Consider the following 18,061-nt stretch of genomic DNA (forward strand, 5'->3'; position numbering starts at 1 on the left):
ATTCCATTCATGTAGACTTTTGAGATTTTTTTTTTTTTAATTAGGCAAAATGCTTTAGGGTTCATCCAAATTGTTGCATGTATCAACAGACTTTATGCTTAGTAGTATTCCATTACTACAGTCCTCACTTATCCACAGATGATATGTTCTAAGACCCCCACTGAATGCCTGAAACCACTATAGTATACTATGTTTTTCCTACAGGAAAACATGCTTATGATAAAGTTTAATTTATGAGTTAGGCATGGTAAGAGAGGTACAACAATAATTCATCATAAAATAGAACAATTTCAGCAATATGCTACTCACAACTTCACAGATAGAAGATTCATTCTCGCTGTAGATGTTAGCCACCTCAACATATGATTTATTTTCTTTCCTAAGTCAGAACTTTTACCTTTTCACTTAAAGGAAGCACGTTAAGCCTTCTCTCCCTTTGGCATACCTGAATTGCCAGCATCACTAGTCACTACCAGGACAGCTACTAAGTGACTAACGGGCAACTCGTGTTTACAGACTGGATCCACTGGACAAAAGGATGATTCAAGGTCTGGGTGGAATGCAGCAGGGTGGCCTGAGATTTCCTCATACTAGTCAGAACAGAAAGCAATTCAAAATGTATAAATTTCTTATTTCTGGAGTTTTCCATTTAACATTTCCAACCTGTGGAACTAAACACGTGGAAATGGAAACAGCGGATAAGGGGGACTACTGTACAGTATTAGGAATCAACCCACTGAAGGACGTTTGTTATTTTTCTGTTTGAGACACGTTATGAATAGAACAACTATAAACACATGTGAACAGGTTTTAGTGTGAACACAGAAGTTTTACTTTTCTAGGGTAAATACTCAGCTGGGGAAATGCCAGATCATGTAATAGCTATATGGTTAATTTTATAAGAAATTTCCAAAGTGTTTTCCAAGGGACTGTATCATTTTGCTTTCCCATCAGCAAGGAATGAGAACTCTAGTTGCAGTACCTCCATACCAAAACTTTGTACTATTGATTTTTGTGTTTGTACATTTCTATGGTGAAATTTATCTTTAAATATTCTGGACATTAAAAAAAATTGTATTGTTTGCTTTCTTACTGCTGAGTTGAAAGGCTCTTTATAGATTTTGGATACCAGCTATCCATGGTATAAGTGATTTGCACTGTTTTCTTCTAGTCGGTAGCTTGCCACTTCATACTCAACTTTTTTTTTTTCACAGAGTTATTTTTTTTTTTTTGAGGCAGAGTCTCACTCCGTCACCAGGAGCCAGGCTGGAGTGCAGTGGCGTGACCTCGGCTCACTGCAACCTTCGCCTCCCAGGTTCAAGCAATTCTCCTGCCTCAGCCTCCGAAGTGGCTGGGACTACAGGCGTGCACCACCACGCCCAGATAATTTTTTTGTATTTTTAGTAGAGACAAGGTTTCACCATGTTGGCCAGGATGGTCTGGATCTCTTGATCTCGTGATCCACCTGCCTCGGCCTCCCAAAGTGCTGGAATTACAGCTGTGAGCCACCGTGCCCGGCCTTCACAGAGTTCTTAATTTTGTTCAACTCATTAATGCTATCTTTTGTAAACTGTGCTTTTGACTAACTCAAAGTCATGATTTTCTCCTTTATTTTCTTTTCAAAGTTTTATGGTTTTACATTTTACATTCAAATCTATGATCCATTTTGAGTTAATGTGAGTTAATTAGGCCAAGGTTCAATTTTTTGCATATAAATAACCAATTTCAACACCATTTGTTGAAAAGGTCATTGTTTCTCTATTGAACTTTGTTTGACTTTTTGTCAAAAATCAATTGACCATTTAGCCATGTTTGGTAGATCTACTTCTGGACTTTACTTTCTGTTCCATTGACTTATGTACCTGTCCCATCACCAATACCACATGCTGTAACTATATGGTAAATTTTAAAATTGGGAAGCATAATCCTCCAACTCTATTATTCTTTTTCAAAATTATTTTTCATTTCTACTTTTTTTCCTTTGATATAAATTTTAAAATCTATTAATTCATATGTGTAAGTAATCCTGCTATAATTTTGATTAGACCAATTTGGGAAGAGTTGACATTAATTCATCCAATTCATGAACAGGGTATGTTTCTCCATTTATTTAGATCTTCTTTGCTTTCTTACATCAGTATTTTATAATTTTTATTATAAAAATGTTGCATGTTTTTGTTACTTATGTGAAATACAGAAGTATTTTATTTTTTGGAGCATTATTATTTTTCAAAATTCAGTTTCCAATTGTTAATAGCTCATATATGGAAATGCAATGGGGGTTTTGTGTGCTAACCTTATAACCTATGACCTTGCTAAACTCACTTATTAGTTCCAAGAGTGCTTTTTAAATTCTGTGGGATTCTCTATGTGGACAATCATGTCATCTGTGCAGAGGAACGGTTTTATTTCATTCTTTTCTATCTGTATGCCTTTTATTTTTTTGCATTGTTACACTGGTTAGAATTTCCAAGGTATTATTGAACAGACATAGAGTGTGTTCTCTTGCCTTATTCCCAAACTTCAAAGGAGAACCTTCAGTCCTTCACCAACTGTGATATTAGCGCTAATTTTTTTTTGTGGATGGTCCTTTGCTAGATAAGGAAGAGCCTTTCTATTACCAGTTTGCTGAGAGTTTTTAATAACTAATAGATGTTAAATTTGTCAGATGTTTTTTCTGCATAAATTTATAAGATTTTTCTTTTTAGTCTGTTAATATAGTACATTAACTGATTTCCAAGTATTAAGTAAGCTTGAGTTGTCAATTATATTCTTTTTATATGTTACTGGATTCAATTTGCTAACATTATGTTGAAGATTTTTATAACTAAGTTCATGAACGTTATTGGTCTGAAGATCTCTTTCTTATATTGTCTTTGTGTGATTTTAGCATCAGGGTAATGCTGACATCAGAAAATAAGTTGAGAATTGCTCTCTAGTCTATTTTTTTTTTGAAAAAGATCATGTCAAATTGCTAGTATCTCTTTGCAATTGTCTGAATGTTTGTGTCCCCTGAAAATCTCTGTGTTGAAACTCTAACCTCCAATGTGATGGTCTTAGAAAGTGAGGCATTTGAGAGGAAATTAGATCACGAGGGTGGAGACTTCATAAATGAAATTTGTGCCCTTACCAAAAGGGGCCCCAGACAACTGTTTTACTCTCTTTCTACCATGTGATGTCATAGCAAGAAAACACCTGTGAACCAGGTAGCATGCTCTTAACACATGCCAAATCTGCCAATGACTTGATTTGGACTTCCCAGCCTCTGGAACAGAGAGAAATAAATTTATGTTGTTTATAAGCCACCTACCTAGTCTGTGGTACTTTGTTACTGTAGCCTGAGTGGACCAAGACAGTCTTCTTTAAATGTTTGATGGAATTTAGCAATTCTATCAACATTCTATTCTATTAATAACATGGGGCTTCAGGTGTTCTTTTATGAAAGGTTTTCAATCATGAATTCAATTTCTTCAATAAATAGATGTCTATTTGGGTTTTCATTCTTTCACAAATATTTAGTAGTTTGTAGTTGATCTTATCTAAGTTCCTCTTTTTTTAGAGTTGTTTGTATTGTTCTCTTATTGGGTTTTAGTAAATCCTCCCTTTAACTCCTAATATTTGTAATTTGGCTTCTTTTTCTTTTATTTAAATTGTGAATCTGGCTATTTGTTTCATTAATCTTTTCAAAGAACCAGTTTATACTTTTTTGTACAATTTCAACTCCTGTAAACTTGTTAAGGTTTGTTTCATGACCTAAAATATAGTCTGTGTTAATGAATATTCCATATGTACTTGAAAAAGAGTTTGTATTCTGCAGTTTCTGGGTAGAGTGCTTTATAAATGTCAGATTCAATTGGTTGATGGTAATAGTGAGTTATTCTATACTAGTAACTCTCATCTCCAGGCAATTTTGCTCCCCAGTGGACATTTGGCAATGTCAAGAGACATTGTTGATTGTTATAACTAGTGGGCAGCTATTGGCAACCAGTGGGTAGAATCTTCTGGCCTTACTCTGCTAAACATTCTATAATGCACAGGACAGGTCTTCCCACAAGCCCCGTCACCACCCCACCCCTGCTGACAGCAAAGAATTATCTAGTCTAAAATGTCAATAGAGCCAAGGTTGAGAAACCCTTTTCCTTGCTGATTTTCTCTCTACCTGTTCTATTGACTGCTGAGAGACAAGTAATGATGTCTCCAATTCTAATGGTAAATTTATCCATTTTTCCTTTAAATTTTATATTTTTGCTTCATTTAAATTGAAGCTCTGCTGTTTGGTACATGCATATTTAGGATTTTTTTTTGTCTTATTGGTTAAATGCTCATTTTATTAGTAAGTAATGATCTTCTTCAGCTAAATTTTCTTGTTCTGAAATACACTTTGCCTAATATTAATAAAGTCACTACATCCTTCTATTAGTGTTTGCAGGGTATGTCTTTTTACATTCTTTTAGTTCAACTCACTTTTATTTATTTAAAGTAGATTTTCTTTATAGATAACATAAAATTGAGTCTTTTTCTTTTGTAATCCATTCTGATAATTGTGTCTTTATTAAAAGATTATGGTGTATGTAGGTCACTTTCATTTAATGTAAGTATTACTATGTTTGAATTTCAGTCTATCATTTTAATAGTTGTTTTCTGATTGCTCCCTCTGTTCCCTTTTCCTGCTTTTGTATTATTTTGCTTTCCTTCTTTTGTATTTATTTGAATTTTTAAAATCTGTTTTATTTCCATTTATACATTTAGTTTTTTACTATTTAACGTATCTTTTTATATATTGCCTTAGTGATTGCTCTGAGGATTAAAGTATACATTCTTAACTTTACAGCCTTCTTAGAATGAATCTTTCACCACTTCAAAAGCAGTGTAAAACTCTTACCACCATATAGGTCTGGCTGCCTTCCCCATTATGCAGTAGTTGTCATGTATGACATCTACATATCTTGACAACTGAGTCACACAGTGTTATTTTTCTTTCAATCACATACATATTTTAAAGGTATTTGGAAGAGAAAAATACTCATTTACTCAGATAGTTAGCATTTCCATTGCATTTCCTTTATCCCCAAAGTTCTAAGTTCCTTTTTCGTACAGTTTCCCTTTCATCTGGAGAACTTCCTTGGGCATTTCTTTCACAGCAGCTCAGTTAGTGGCAAAAGCTTTTATTTTTCACCCACCAGAGAATGTCTTTATTTTGCCTTAATTTATAAAGGATACTGTCACAGTCTGGGTTGAACACCTTCTGAGAAATGCATCCTTAGGCGATTTCATCATTGTGTGAACATCAAAGAGTGCACTTACACAAACCTAGATGGTATAGCCTATTACAGACCTGGGTAGACTAGATGGTTTAGCCCATTTCTCCTAGACTACAAACCTGTATAGCATGTTACTATACTAAACACTATAGGCAATTGTAACACAAGAGTAAGTATTTGTGTATCTCAACATGGAAGAGGTAAAGTAAAATTACAGTATCATAACCTTATGGGACAACTGTTGTATATTCAATCTGTTATTGACCAAAACATCATTATGTGGCACATGACTGCACACACACACACACACGTATTTTTAAAGCAGGACTTTTTACTTTTAAAAAGCACCTAGGTCTGTAGTAGGCTATACGATTTAGGTTTGTGTAAGTACACTCTTTGATGTTCACACAATGAAGAAATCACATCTGCCTTTAAACAGAGGCAGCTCAGGGTGAGTCCAGGGTTGCTACACAACTTTCGGAATCACTTTTCCTGAATTCCTTTCCCATTGCAATCTCTCTGACACTCTGTGGCTCCCAGGAGCATCTCTTCTCTCCCGACTTGTTGGTCTTCTGGCTGGATTTTGTTTTCTAAATCTGATGCACACTTCCTGCAACTGTTTCTGCCTCTAGGGCCAAGTGGCAGTAGGGTAGAGAAACCAAAGCAAGCCCCCCGCTCTGAAGACCACAGTTTGATCAAAGAAAATGGTTCTCTTCTTCCAGTTTCTAGGTGCCTATCTGGATGACTCCAGGGACACAGAGTGGCCTGGGATTAGACAGGAGAGAAGTAAACAACAACAAAAAAACAGATCACAAAACAGATTTTCCCCGCTGTCTCTGATCCTTAAAACTCTCTTTCCTGTTCCTTGGACCAGAAAAAGAGGCTCTTGTTGGAAATCAGAAATCTTTCTGTCCTCATCTGGTCCACAGTTTTGTGTTCTGGGCTGCCCTTGAGTCCAGGCCAAGGGAAATGGTTAAGGGGAGAAAAGGGAGTCCAGGAAACTTGTGGCCAGATTGGTCCTTACTTTGAGTTATGGATTTCTTCTCCAAGCTGCCTGATACCATTTATCTCAGAGTCCCCGGAGTGCCTCCCCGTGCATTCTGCCCAAGGCCTTACTTGCTTTCAGGAGTTTGGTGGGACCAAGTGAGCATACCCAATCTTAACTGGACTTGGACTCCACTTTGCTTTTTAAGCTGCTTTATCCCATCTGGTTTCTCACAGCTGAGTGATATAGACAGTTTGGTATTGAGGAATATGGTGCTGGCTCTGGAAACCAGCCAATTATGCCAGAAAGTGGGGGGTCCACCATTTTTAAAGAATACCGTCAGCTGACAAGGCCTCTGTAAGAGACATCATTGCTGCCGAGAGCTAAAAATTCTGTCGTTGGTTTACTGTGGAGACCACCATCTATCCCAGAGGGCTGTGATCCAGCAGGCCTTGCACAGGGTGGGACTCTGTGACCCTTCAGCTACGAGTGGTGATAGTGGGATTTACACTTATCACAAGTGTGAGACAGGCTTGTACACATTTCTCCTTGACACTGAGCATTCCTGGGTGAGGAAAACATCTGACAATATGCTTGCACAGCCTGATTGCTCAATATTCACATGCTATATGAACTTGGGTCACAATAAAAGTGTAGGCGACAAAGTACAGAAACTGTAGAGCACCTCTTCCTGCCCATCCCTGCAGGGAACAGAGGCAATGCAACTTTGTGTCTTCCAAGGGCATACTTCTGCCTGGTTTGGGAATCTTGGTCCGAAAAAAAAAAAAAATGCAAGCAGGAGGCACTGAGTTGTTGAAAAGAAAATGGGGTCCCAGAACTTAACAGAACAGATTTGCATCCTCTTCCTGGCTGCAGACCTTCCTCACTCCTGAGCCTTGGTCTCTTTACGATAGGGGTAATGCTGTGGATCTTGTTGTTGAGGATTAGAAACAATATGTATAGCAATTTTTAATAACTAACATTAATCAAGCTATTACTATGCACTAGGCACTGTTATAAGTGCTTTATAGTATTAGATAATTTACACCCCCTCAGTGCTCTATAAGAGCATCTGTTTTCACAAATGAGGAAACTCAAGCACTGGGAATTTAAGAAGATTGTGAGCAGCAGAGCTGGGCTTCTAAGCCAAGCATGCAGAAGCCAGAATCCCCATCACATCACATCGACATTCTGCTTCCCTGCACTGAGGCAGTCATGGCGATTTATCAAGTGTCTGTGCAGAGGAGTTGAAGTCCAGTGTGAAGGATGTGAGAGGAGGAGGGAAGGGGTAGGAGATGGAAAAGACAGCATTCTCCATGACCTTTGCCAGTACCCACCATCCCCCTGTGTGCTCATGAGGAAACTCAAGCACTGGGAATTTAAGAAGACTGTGAGTAGCAGAGCTGGTACACCCTGCTACCCCTGGGCTGAGCAACAGGCTTTTCTGCATGGCTCCTGTTGCACTGTAGCCCATGCCTGACTAGTTCCTCTGAGCCCATGAAGGAAAGAGGGATGTGAGAAGTCGGTCTTAGTACCCACCCTATTCTGGAAGATCCAGGCTTTTGTTGGCTTTGAAAACTCAGCAGCCCCTCCCCAGAAACTTGTGTGATAACTTAAGGAAAGCCTAGCTTTATGTGGGGGATCTAGAAAGGGGCAGATATCCAAGAACACATACACACACATGGCCCTGGGTGGGGGCATATGTGACAGTCCAGGACTGTGGAGGGCATGGCACAGCTAGGGGGATATTTAGTGTCCTTCAGGCCTATTCTGCACCTCCTATTTAAACAACCAAGAAATTAAAGTCTGAAGAAGGCACATAGTTTGCTGACGATCTAGGCTAGACTGGGTCTACTTCGCCCTGACTTCTCTCCGCCATCCCGTTTCTTGCTTTTTAAACCATTAGAGAGCAAAGCATCATGATGTGGGGGAGCCCAGTGCCCTCTGGCATCTTCTTCTTCTTTTTTTTTTTTTTTTTGAGACGGAGTTTTGCTCTTGTTACCCAGGCTAGAGTGCAATGGCGCGATCTCGGCTCACCGCAACCTCCGCCTCCTGGGTTCAGGCAATTCTCCTGCCTCAGCCTCCTGAGTAGCTGGGATTACAGGCACGCGCCACCATGCCCAGCTAATTTTTGTATTTTTAGTAGAGACGGGGTTTCACCATGTTGACTAGGATGGTCTCGATCTCTTGACCTCGTGATCCACCCGCCTCGGCCTCCCAAAGTGCTGGGATTACAGGCGTGAGCCACCGCGCCCGGCCCCCCTCTGGCACCTTCTAACCAGCTGTTTTCTTATCTTTCAGCAGTTTCTCATGATTTTTCCTCACACTGATCACTATCCAATCAGAACAACAAACTTCTATCACCCACTTACTAAAAGAACATGGCTAAGGGTGGGAAAGGCCCCAAGGGCAAGAAGGTTACCCTCGAGGTGGCCAAGAATTGCATCAAAATCACTCTTGATGGGAGAAAGCGCCTTGACTTGAGCAAGATGGGAATTACCACCTTCCCCAAGTGCATCCTGCGCCTCAATGATGTGGATGAGCTGGACCTTAGCCGGAATCTGATCAGGAAGATCCCTGACTCCATTTCCAAGTTCCAGAACCTCCGGTGGCTGGACCTGCACAGCAACTACATTGACAGGCTGCCTGAGTCCATTGGCAAGTTGACCAGCCTGCTCTACCTCAATGTCAGCAACAACCGGCTGACCAGCAACGGGCTGCCTGAGAAGCTCAACCAACTCAAGAACATCCGCACTGTGAACCTAGGCTTGAACCACCTGGACAGCGTGCCCACCACACTGGGGGTCCTGAAGGAGCTCCACGAGGTAGGGCTCCATGACAACCTGCTGAACACCATCCCCACGAGCATCTCCAAGCTCCCCAAGCTGAAAAAGCTCAACACAAAGCGGAACCCCTTTCCAAAGCCAGACGAGTTGGAAACGTTCATAGACTCCATCAGGAGGCTGGAGAACTTGTATCTGGTGGAGGAGAAGGATCTGTGCACGGCATGCCTGAGAAAATGCCAAAATGCCCGGGACAAGCTGAATACAATCAAGACCATGGCCACAACAACGCCGAGAAAGGCCATCTTTTCCAACCTGATCTTACCCAATTCCATGGCCAAGGAGTCCCAGGGAGACTGGAGGTGACTGGGACCCTGACCCTAAGGCAGGAGGGGAAGAGAGATGGAGGGAAGTGGGCAGTGGGCTGCATCCATAGGAAACCAAGGCTCCCCTGCAACTGCAACAGCTCTTCCAGCCAAGCCCATAAAGCTCCTTTCCCTACTTCTTTGGCGTATGATTGTGTTGATTGAAGGGCTTTCAGTTCCTTGCCATTCCACACATTTCTCTCTCCTCTGAATGCACACTCACAAGTATAGGCACAGTGAGTCAGGAAGGGACTATCCATGTTCGTCCTACTCTTGTCCCCAGAGATCTATGGCCTACTGCTGTCTGGGCAGCTAATGCTGCCACACATTGCCTATTGCTGGTTCTCTCTCCTCTGAACACACACTCACAAGTATAGGCACAGTGAGTCAGGAAGGGGCTATCCATGTTCGTCCTACTCTTGTCCCCAGAGTTCTATGGCCTACTGCTGTCTGGGCAGCTAATGCTGCCACACATTGTCTATTGCTGGCATTTCAGAACCAACCACCAGCTCCCAAATGTGGAGCTATTTACTGGAAATGGTTTGGGTCTGGGCTTCAAAGGCAAGAAATCTCAAAGCATGAGTTTGTAAGAGAGTAGATGAGTACTGGGTCTTGGGTAAGGAACAAAGATGGGCCACAGAAATGGGCAGGTTTTATCATTAAGGCATCAATAGGCAGAAAGCCTCTTGGCCCAAAGCAATGCTTTCTCTCTGAACTGAGCTTGTATAACTTCCTCTAGGAGCTTTCTTGACTAAACCTGCAGATCTCTGACTGGCTGTGAAGTAATGAAGTTGCACTCCCATCCTATTACATTCATTGTTTTTACAGACCCTCACGGGAGGAAGGAAAGAATGGGGGCAGGTATGGGTCGGTGCATTCAATAAGTCAACACCTTACTTGGCACCATGCTAGGTGCGGGGGCCATGTCCAGTTGGGGAAAGTTTGGCTTGCCTGGTGCAAGCAGAGGAGAGAGCAGCTGAAAGGAGATGGGCAGAGCACCATTGTCTGAGGAATTTGGGAGATCGGGGTAGAGGATGTGCAGGGCTGGCCTGGCAGAGAGAAAAGTCCAACACTGAGGTTGGACAGATCTAGGTCCATGGCACCTCTGCTTCTGACTTGGCATCCCCTTAGACACCTAACATAGCTTTGGTCCCCTCATCTGTGGAGTGGGAATAATGCCATACCTAACTAACTCCAAGGGTTCTGTGCCTCTAAAACAGGCAGCACATGGAGAACGTACTCAGCAGAAGCCAGCTCTCTTCTAGAATCATAACTTGGTTCATTTCAAAGCCGAAATACTACTTTGAAATACTACTACACACTAGATATTTTGATAGAAAATGACAGCAGTCAAGTCAATCCTCACAATAGCTGATAACCTTCTCTGACTTCACTGTGTACCACATTCTCATACCTTCACGTGCGTAAAAGAAAAAAATCAAGAATGATACCTTGAGGGAAGCTTTGTTTTCCCACAAGACTTTCCTATGTTGGTGGAAAGTTTGCTGAGTGGATGGCGAGAAGCACTGAGAGGCACTTCACTGACAAGTGAAGTGGGATTAAGTTTCTTCCTCCTCACATTGTCAGCCACAGCAGATGGCACACTTCACTTCCTCATTCCTTGCTGCTTACTTCTCTAGTGATGCTTAGCTATGACAACCCTATCATAGTTCTGAAACCTTGGGAGATCTAGGTTCAACATTTTCACTTTAGTTTTTCCCTTTATTAAATTGTTTTTCACTGTAGAAGTAACAGAAGCCCAACATACTATTAAATATAGTAGCTTAAAGCATCCATCATTCTACAGGGTAAGCCGACTGTAATGTTGGCAGAGTTCCTTATTTTTCTGTATATATTTTGATACATAGTCAAAATTACAGCATTCCTGTCATTTCTGTCCCACTTTAAGACCCATTCTGTTACCTGGTGTTAATAACCACACTTTAAAACATCTGCAAGATAGTATTCTTGTGGATACACATAACTATAAGTTACTATTGAGCTTTTAAGTTATTTTCAGTTTTTCACTAATGAGAATGGTCTTCTGATGAGAGCCTGTATAACTAAAACATTTAAAATTATTTTGAATTATTTCCTTGGCATAGCTTCATTATTGGAAATATGTGTTAAAGGGTGAGTTTTAACAATAATGTTTATGTATGCCATCAAGTAGCCCATAAAAGGTTTACCCATATTTATATGCCTACCAGTAACGTAGCAGAGAACCCATTTCACAGCATCCTTGCCACCACTGAGCACTGTGCTTCACATTTTTATTTTCACTTAATGTCTGAAATGACTCATGAGAAGCCTTTCTGAAGCTGAGGGGAGCAACCGTGTCTGAGACATGTGTGATGAGTCGCCATGCTGTAGGTACAGGAGCCACCACTAGCCTGCTGGGCCCCGGGCATGTCCACAGGAGAGCCAGTCCGCTATTGCAGTCACTTCACCTCTGATCCAAAAGGGATGGAGTCCAAGCAGAGATGTATGATCAAGGTAGAGAGTTCTGGAGAGCTACATGAAGACTTCCCAACACTTTTTCTTTAGAATTAATTTTCCCTCCTTAGGTATTTAAAAGGATTAGCAAAGGAGAGAAGTTAAGAGAAACATCAAGGTTACAGATCCCACGTGGCGTCCAGGGTTTGCTGGTCCACGCCCTCCCTCCCCCTGCCGCAGCACACTCCTTGCTGTGCTGGGTCCTCGACACCCTTACTTGCTGCCAACTGCTTGGCTGGCCTGACACTCCAGCCTTGCTCTGGGGTTTTATCATACTTTCCCTCTTATCACACATCTCAGGACGGCGTTTCAAGTGCATTTAACTTCACCAGGATTCAGACATACACAGGCAGTGGGCTGGATTTGCCTCAGAATGCGTTCAAGTCAGACACCTCTTTAGCCAGGAAATGCTGGCAGTGGGATGAAGCAGACTGGAGACAGAGACCAGTTAGGAGGCATCTTCCTCACTCTATTTCTTTTACTGCCAAGGAAAAGGTTTGATGTTGGTGCTCCTTCATGCTCTAAAATACCTCAGTCACCTTTACTTCTTGGAAATTGTATTAAGCATAAATATACTTTATAGGAAAGCCTTGGGGGTTCTCTTTCCTCAAATAGAACAAAATCCCTATTTACACTACCTTGACCATCCTGAAAGCCAGGCATGACCTTGGTCAGCTGGTGTGACCTCTGCCCTTTCTGTGTTTGCCCCTGTGGCCTGGAGCAATTACCTCAGATTCTTGTGTCTCCATCCCCAGGATACACTCAACATCTGCCTAGAGTAGCTATGGCAAAAACTTGAAGACTACTCGTAACAGAATAAATAACTCTGAAGAGGAGAAGCCCCCAGTTAGCAGAAGACAGAGTGGCAAGTGGAATCTTCTGGAGAGCGGGCTCGCTGGAGTGGGCTAAGCCAATGACTTGCTTCTCAAATTTACTTCACCTCCCTTAGCTTTAGCCCACCTGTGTGTAAAAATGACTTTAGGAAATATTTGATGTGGTTTTTAAAATGAATATAGAGAAAAAAAATTTAAGAAAAGTATAGATTACATATTATAGACAATTAATTATTTAAGACTTTAAGACTTTCCATATTTGTATTATCTTCTCCCACAGTGCAAATCTGGGTTACAAACATCACTGAATTTACTCACTTGCTGAATCCTACAATAGACACAATACAGTACCGGAATTGCTATGACAACACCACCAACAACAAATGAAGTTCAAAATTCCTTTGCCATTCTTCTCCTTTAGAATATATCCCACTCAGGGTGTTATAATCCCAAAACTGTGCTCAAAATCACTTGAATCATTTTGTTCTCTCTGTGTAATTATATAGCCTAGTTTGCATACAGTTAAGTGTGTCTGTTTATATTTACTTTTGTGTTCCTTCCATTCTTGCTTTTCACTAAGTTTTTTCAATATATGAAACATTAACACTTTTCAAAGTGGAAAAAAAAAGACTTTAAGACTGAAAGGCTTACTGCCTCTACATTTCACTCAGCCTGGTACATCTCAATGCCAGTAGTCTGTGATAAGTTACATAGGTATCATGAGATACTGATATGGATTGGGCATTTGTCCCCTCCAAACCTCATGTTGAGATTTGATCCCCAAGGTTGGGAGGTGTTTGGGTCATGGGGGTGGATCCCTCATGAATAGCCTGGTGCCATCCTCTTGATAATGAGTGAGTTCTCTCTGTATTAGATCCTGTTGAAAACTGATTGCTAAAAAGAGCTTGGCACCTTCCTCTTCTATCTCTCTTTCTTCCTCTCACCACGTGATGCCTTTTCCCCTTCATCTTCCACCATGAGTGGAAGCACCTATACCCAAAAGCCCTCACCAGAAGGCAGTGCTGGCACCATGCTTCCTGTACAGCCTGCAAGAACAATGACCCAAATAAACTTCTTTAGCTATAAATTACTTAGCTTCAAGTATTCCTTTGTAGCAATGCAAATGGATTACCTCAGGCAACTCCAATTTATACAAAAAGTTATATAGAAAAATATGCTAAAAATACTACAGATAAAGTAGAATTTTAACAAATATTTTAGTGGTTTATAGGTAGGCAGGAAAAAGAAAACAGAGAAATGAACAACAGGAAAAAACAGAAAACAAAAAATAAAATGGCAGACTTGTATTCTAATATTTTGATTATTACAATAAATGTAAATGATCTGCTTTATTTGTAATGACCACAAAATGGAAACAACCAAATATTGCTCAATGCACAAATTGTTAAACGAACTCTGGTATATTCCTATCATGGAATACTACTCAGCAACAAAAAGGAACAGACCATTGCTACACACAACGACTTGAAGGTATCTCAATGGCACTATTAGTAAAGAAAAAATGCTCATCTCCAAAAGTCACATACTGTATGATTCCATACACAGAACAGTCTCTAAATGATAAAATAATAGGCAAGAAAAACAGATTCATGGTTCCCAGGATTTAAGGATGGTGGGGGAAGACAGGGGTAGGCATGACTGTAAAGTGGTAACACAGAGGTATCTTTGTGGTGATAAAATAACTATGTATGCCGATTGTGGTGGTAGTTACTCAAATCTACACGTGATAAAATGACAAAGAACTATGCATATACATGTACCCATGTCAATGTCCTGGTTCTGAAATCGTACTATGGTTATGCAAAATGTAACCATGGTGAGGGGGATATTAAGTGAAAGGTGTATGGAACCTCTCTACTATTTTTGCAACTGTTAATATTTTGAAATAAAAATAAAAAAAAAACAATCTTACAGCCTAAATGCAACAACAATCAATAGATCCTTATGCATCTACCCAGTGCTGATTTATGAGGTACTATGGCAAGCTTAAAGTGAGAATCTGACACACCGAGTCAGCCTAGAGATGCAATTCAGGCACAGAGTAAGGGAATTCAGGCACCTTAACCTCAGCTCACCTGACTAATCTAAAATTACCCATTGTTGATCTTATTCTTGCACATTCCTGAAAATGTTGCTAAAATAAATAGAAACTGCATGTATTCTCTATGTCCCAGGTTTTCTGGAGGTAGCTGGACATAGGTGGCAATGAGGATGGGGGAAACCTTGAACCAGTGGGTTGCTCATCTCCATTCCCGGGCTTTTACACACCTGTTGCTCACCCCTGGAGATGTGGGAGTGTAAAGGTTGTGGAAGTAATGTGTCTGGGTGGAACTGGAAGAAAAAGGGACAGGCTTGCTGCAGAGACTGCGGTTTGCATCAGGCTTTTGCCCTGGAAGGGATCTGAGTTTACAGCTAAGGATACAGCAGAGACGAGGCATGAACCTAGTACAGCCAGACAAAGATGAATGTGGAATGGGGCCAGGGCCAAGGTCTAAGCATGACCTAGGCAGAATGTGCAGGGCTCAGATACTCATGGCCCACGGAACCAACTGTGTGGACAAGCTCCTAGACACTGCAGCACTGGCTGTCACTCTCATTTTGAGTTTGCAGCCAGGTGCTGTTCATCTCTGGTTCCAGTGACTCCACTCTAGACACAGGATATGAGTAGTTTGATCTCCACAGTTGCACTCCCAGGGCTTCACTTCAGCAAGAAACCCAAGAATCATGCTTCTCCACTCAGTGGTGGAGCCGGCACTACCTTTGCCAGTTAAGCAATTGTGTACCTTACAGATCTGTAGCCAATGGCATGACTCTCTACGGGGCAGGAGTGAAGGAGGAGAAACGCTAGGACGGGGAGCTTGAGCTTTACCCTCCTCGCAGCTAACTGTGGTGTCTCTGGGGTGTGGTTAATTATCACAGAAGACCACATTCTCATGGGAATTGCATCGGTTCTTATGGTTGGTTTTCTAAATTCTTTGTCTTTCATTATTTTTCAAAGAAAATCTCTAAAGAAAAAAATAAACTGAAAATGTTCAACCGTAAAACTTTGTATCCCCAAAAGAATTTCATTCTAAACATTATATATAAAGAATGTATACAACTAAGAAATGATTTAGGGAACTGCAAATACTCAGGCCCTGAATATAAGCATCACCTCACACCCAAAAGCTTTCTCCAGCCCGGGGACACTTTTGCCTCAGTGATGTGGTGGATGTTTCAGTTTATCCAAAAATATGTGCTGAGCCCAAGAGACATTTGAGAGAAAGAGAACCAGACAGGCATCCTAGCCTTGTATTTCTCTGAGTTTTTTAAACTCTGGGCTCAGTATGAACTGAGGTCATTAGAAAGCAATGTAACTGAGATGGGTAATGTTAGCTTCCCAAAGAAATGCCTGTACAAAAATAAGTTCAAATGATAGGCTCCTGTTCCTGCAGAGAACCAATACAGAGAATTATATTTCCCATCACTCTTTTTTGTATATTTTATTAAAAAGGAATTGCCACCATTCGTACCCACAATTCTTTAAAGAAGAACCAAATTTGCTACTCAGCACCAAGAGAAAGTATGTTCCAGAAAAAAAAAAAATTTGCAAAAGCCTGTTTCTTATTATCTATCTTTGGAAAATAGTATAAGCCAACATGATTGTTTGTTTTAGTTTTCTTCGTCTCAGGACAATTGGGATAACTAAATCACTCCAAGTGATCACATCTATTTTTTCCCTTTTAAAGGAGTGTTGGGTAATTGTTAAAGGATGGTTGTGCCCTGTTTAATTTTGAAGTTGTCTGTAGCCCTTTCTGGATGGGCATGAGTACATTTCAGTGTGAGGATGTGTGTTTATCCACAAGTGCATTCCAGCTAGCTGCCCCCTTTCCCGGCAGCTCCTGCCTTCGTTTCTCCTTTTCCGATTGGTCCTTTCACATCTTAAAGATCCTGCCTATATTCAATACCTCAGAGCAGGACTCATCCAGCAGCTCTAGCTGACATATGTTAGAAGGCCCTGTAGGCCTGCAGAACCTTGCACCATGGAGAAGTCTGAACAGGCTGCCATGCTGTCTTCAGAAGGTTCAGTCGTGTTCCACAGGGACAGGATTCATGCAGGCTTTGCAAGTATTTTCCATTTGGAATCCAGGCTCAGAAAGCCTCCTTAGTATATATACAGTTATGAAGGCAGTCATTATCACCGAAAGCCTCAGCAAAACTCTGACACCAAAAGCTCTGGCTTCCTGTACATGTGGAATGGTGTCCAAGGAGCCACATGAGTTATCAAAAGCTGAGGTTCAGGACACAAAAGTCTGTAGCCTAGGCCAAGAGTCATGGGCCCGTTGAAATCGCTTAGAATGGCACACACACCTCCTTTATAGGTAAGAAGTCCACATTCACTAGAGTAACTAACAAGCAGCTAGGCATTTTTCAAGACTCATTCTATGATTATCGCCCCCAGTTATCCAAAAGAAAAATAATCAGCTTCATTCCAGGCACATGGCAGTAGCCAGCCAAACCCTCCTAAAGCTGAGGGCTAACACTGCCTTCCCACCCTAGAGTTCCTGAAGCCACAATGGGCTGGCAAGAGAAAGGCTGGAGAGGAGAGCACTCTGAGGAGCTAAGAGCAAGGAGAGCCACCTGCTTTTAATCAGATGTTCTGTTAACATGCCCAAACACACATCAAGTGATTCTAAAACCAGGAAGAAGGATTACAATTTACTGGGCACCTACTACAAGCCCAAGTCAGCTTGATCCTGAAGCCCAGCGCTGACTGCTTATTTAGCACAGTCTCACCATATCCCCTTGCTGCATGGGTGGCCTCAGAGCCTAGGGCGAGATCTCTGCGGGGTGTCTGCATTTTGCTCAGGTTCTCCTTCTATGAGCTGAGATGAGCATTCCTCTGGAGCACCATGTACTTTCCCTAGTTGACCCCAGAAGCTTCCTCAAGGGTCTCCAACCTGGAGCTGTGCTGAGACTGTGCCAGATGTGACCTAGCATAGCCCTGGAAGACCCTGCTCCAGTGGGATCAGGTAGCCATGATGGCAAAAATAATCACAATAGGAATAAAATCAGAATGGAGCTCAACTGTCCCACAGAAGCAAACTAGTATACAGGGTGGCACTGCAGGTCATCATCAACCTGTGGATGAGCAAGAAGTAATCTCCAGACATCTGACTCATTCACAGAGCATCATCTTTCTCCGACCTGGCAATCATTTCTGAAGGACCTCCAACTTAGTGGACACAGCTGGGGGTGAGCTGCTCTTCTGCATTCCTCCCTCTGCCCCTCTTCTACCTGCCCCTCTCTATTTGGAGTAGAGGGTACGTGGAGGAAG

The 18,061-nt window shown here is 41.5% G+C and overlaps 2 protein-coding genes across 5 annotated transcripts in view; one reads left to right on the forward strand and one right to left on the reverse strand.

The window, feature by feature from the left end:
• The window catches only part of WDFY4 (WDFY family member 4), a 297,793-nt gene that overhangs the window by 59,070 nt on the left and 220,662 nt on the right, over nucleotides 1-18,061 (reverse strand). The gene's annotated exons all lie outside the window — the stretch shown is intronic.
• Nucleotides 8,628-9,395, forward strand: LRRC18 (leucine rich repeat containing 18). Its single transcript, XM_012477474.2, has one exon. The coding sequence runs from the start codon at nucleotides 8,628-8,630 to the stop codon at nucleotides 9,393-9,395; it is 768 nt and encodes a 255-aa protein (XP_012332897.2).

This window comes from Aotus nancymaae, unplaced genomic scaffold (assembly GCF_030222135.1).
Source record: "Aotus nancymaae isolate 86718 unplaced genomic scaffold, 86718_ANA_hifiasm-v0.15.2.pri h1tg000099l, whole genome shotgun sequence".
Taxonomy (NCBI): domain Eukaryota; kingdom Metazoa; phylum Chordata; class Mammalia; order Primates; family Aotidae; genus Aotus; species Aotus nancymaae.

Excerpts from the sequence above, each read along its gene's own strand:
- LRRC18 (XM_012477474.2), top strand. The coding sequence starts at position 8,628 with ATGGCTAAGGGTGGGAAAGGCCCCAAGGGCAAGAAGGTTACCCTCGAG.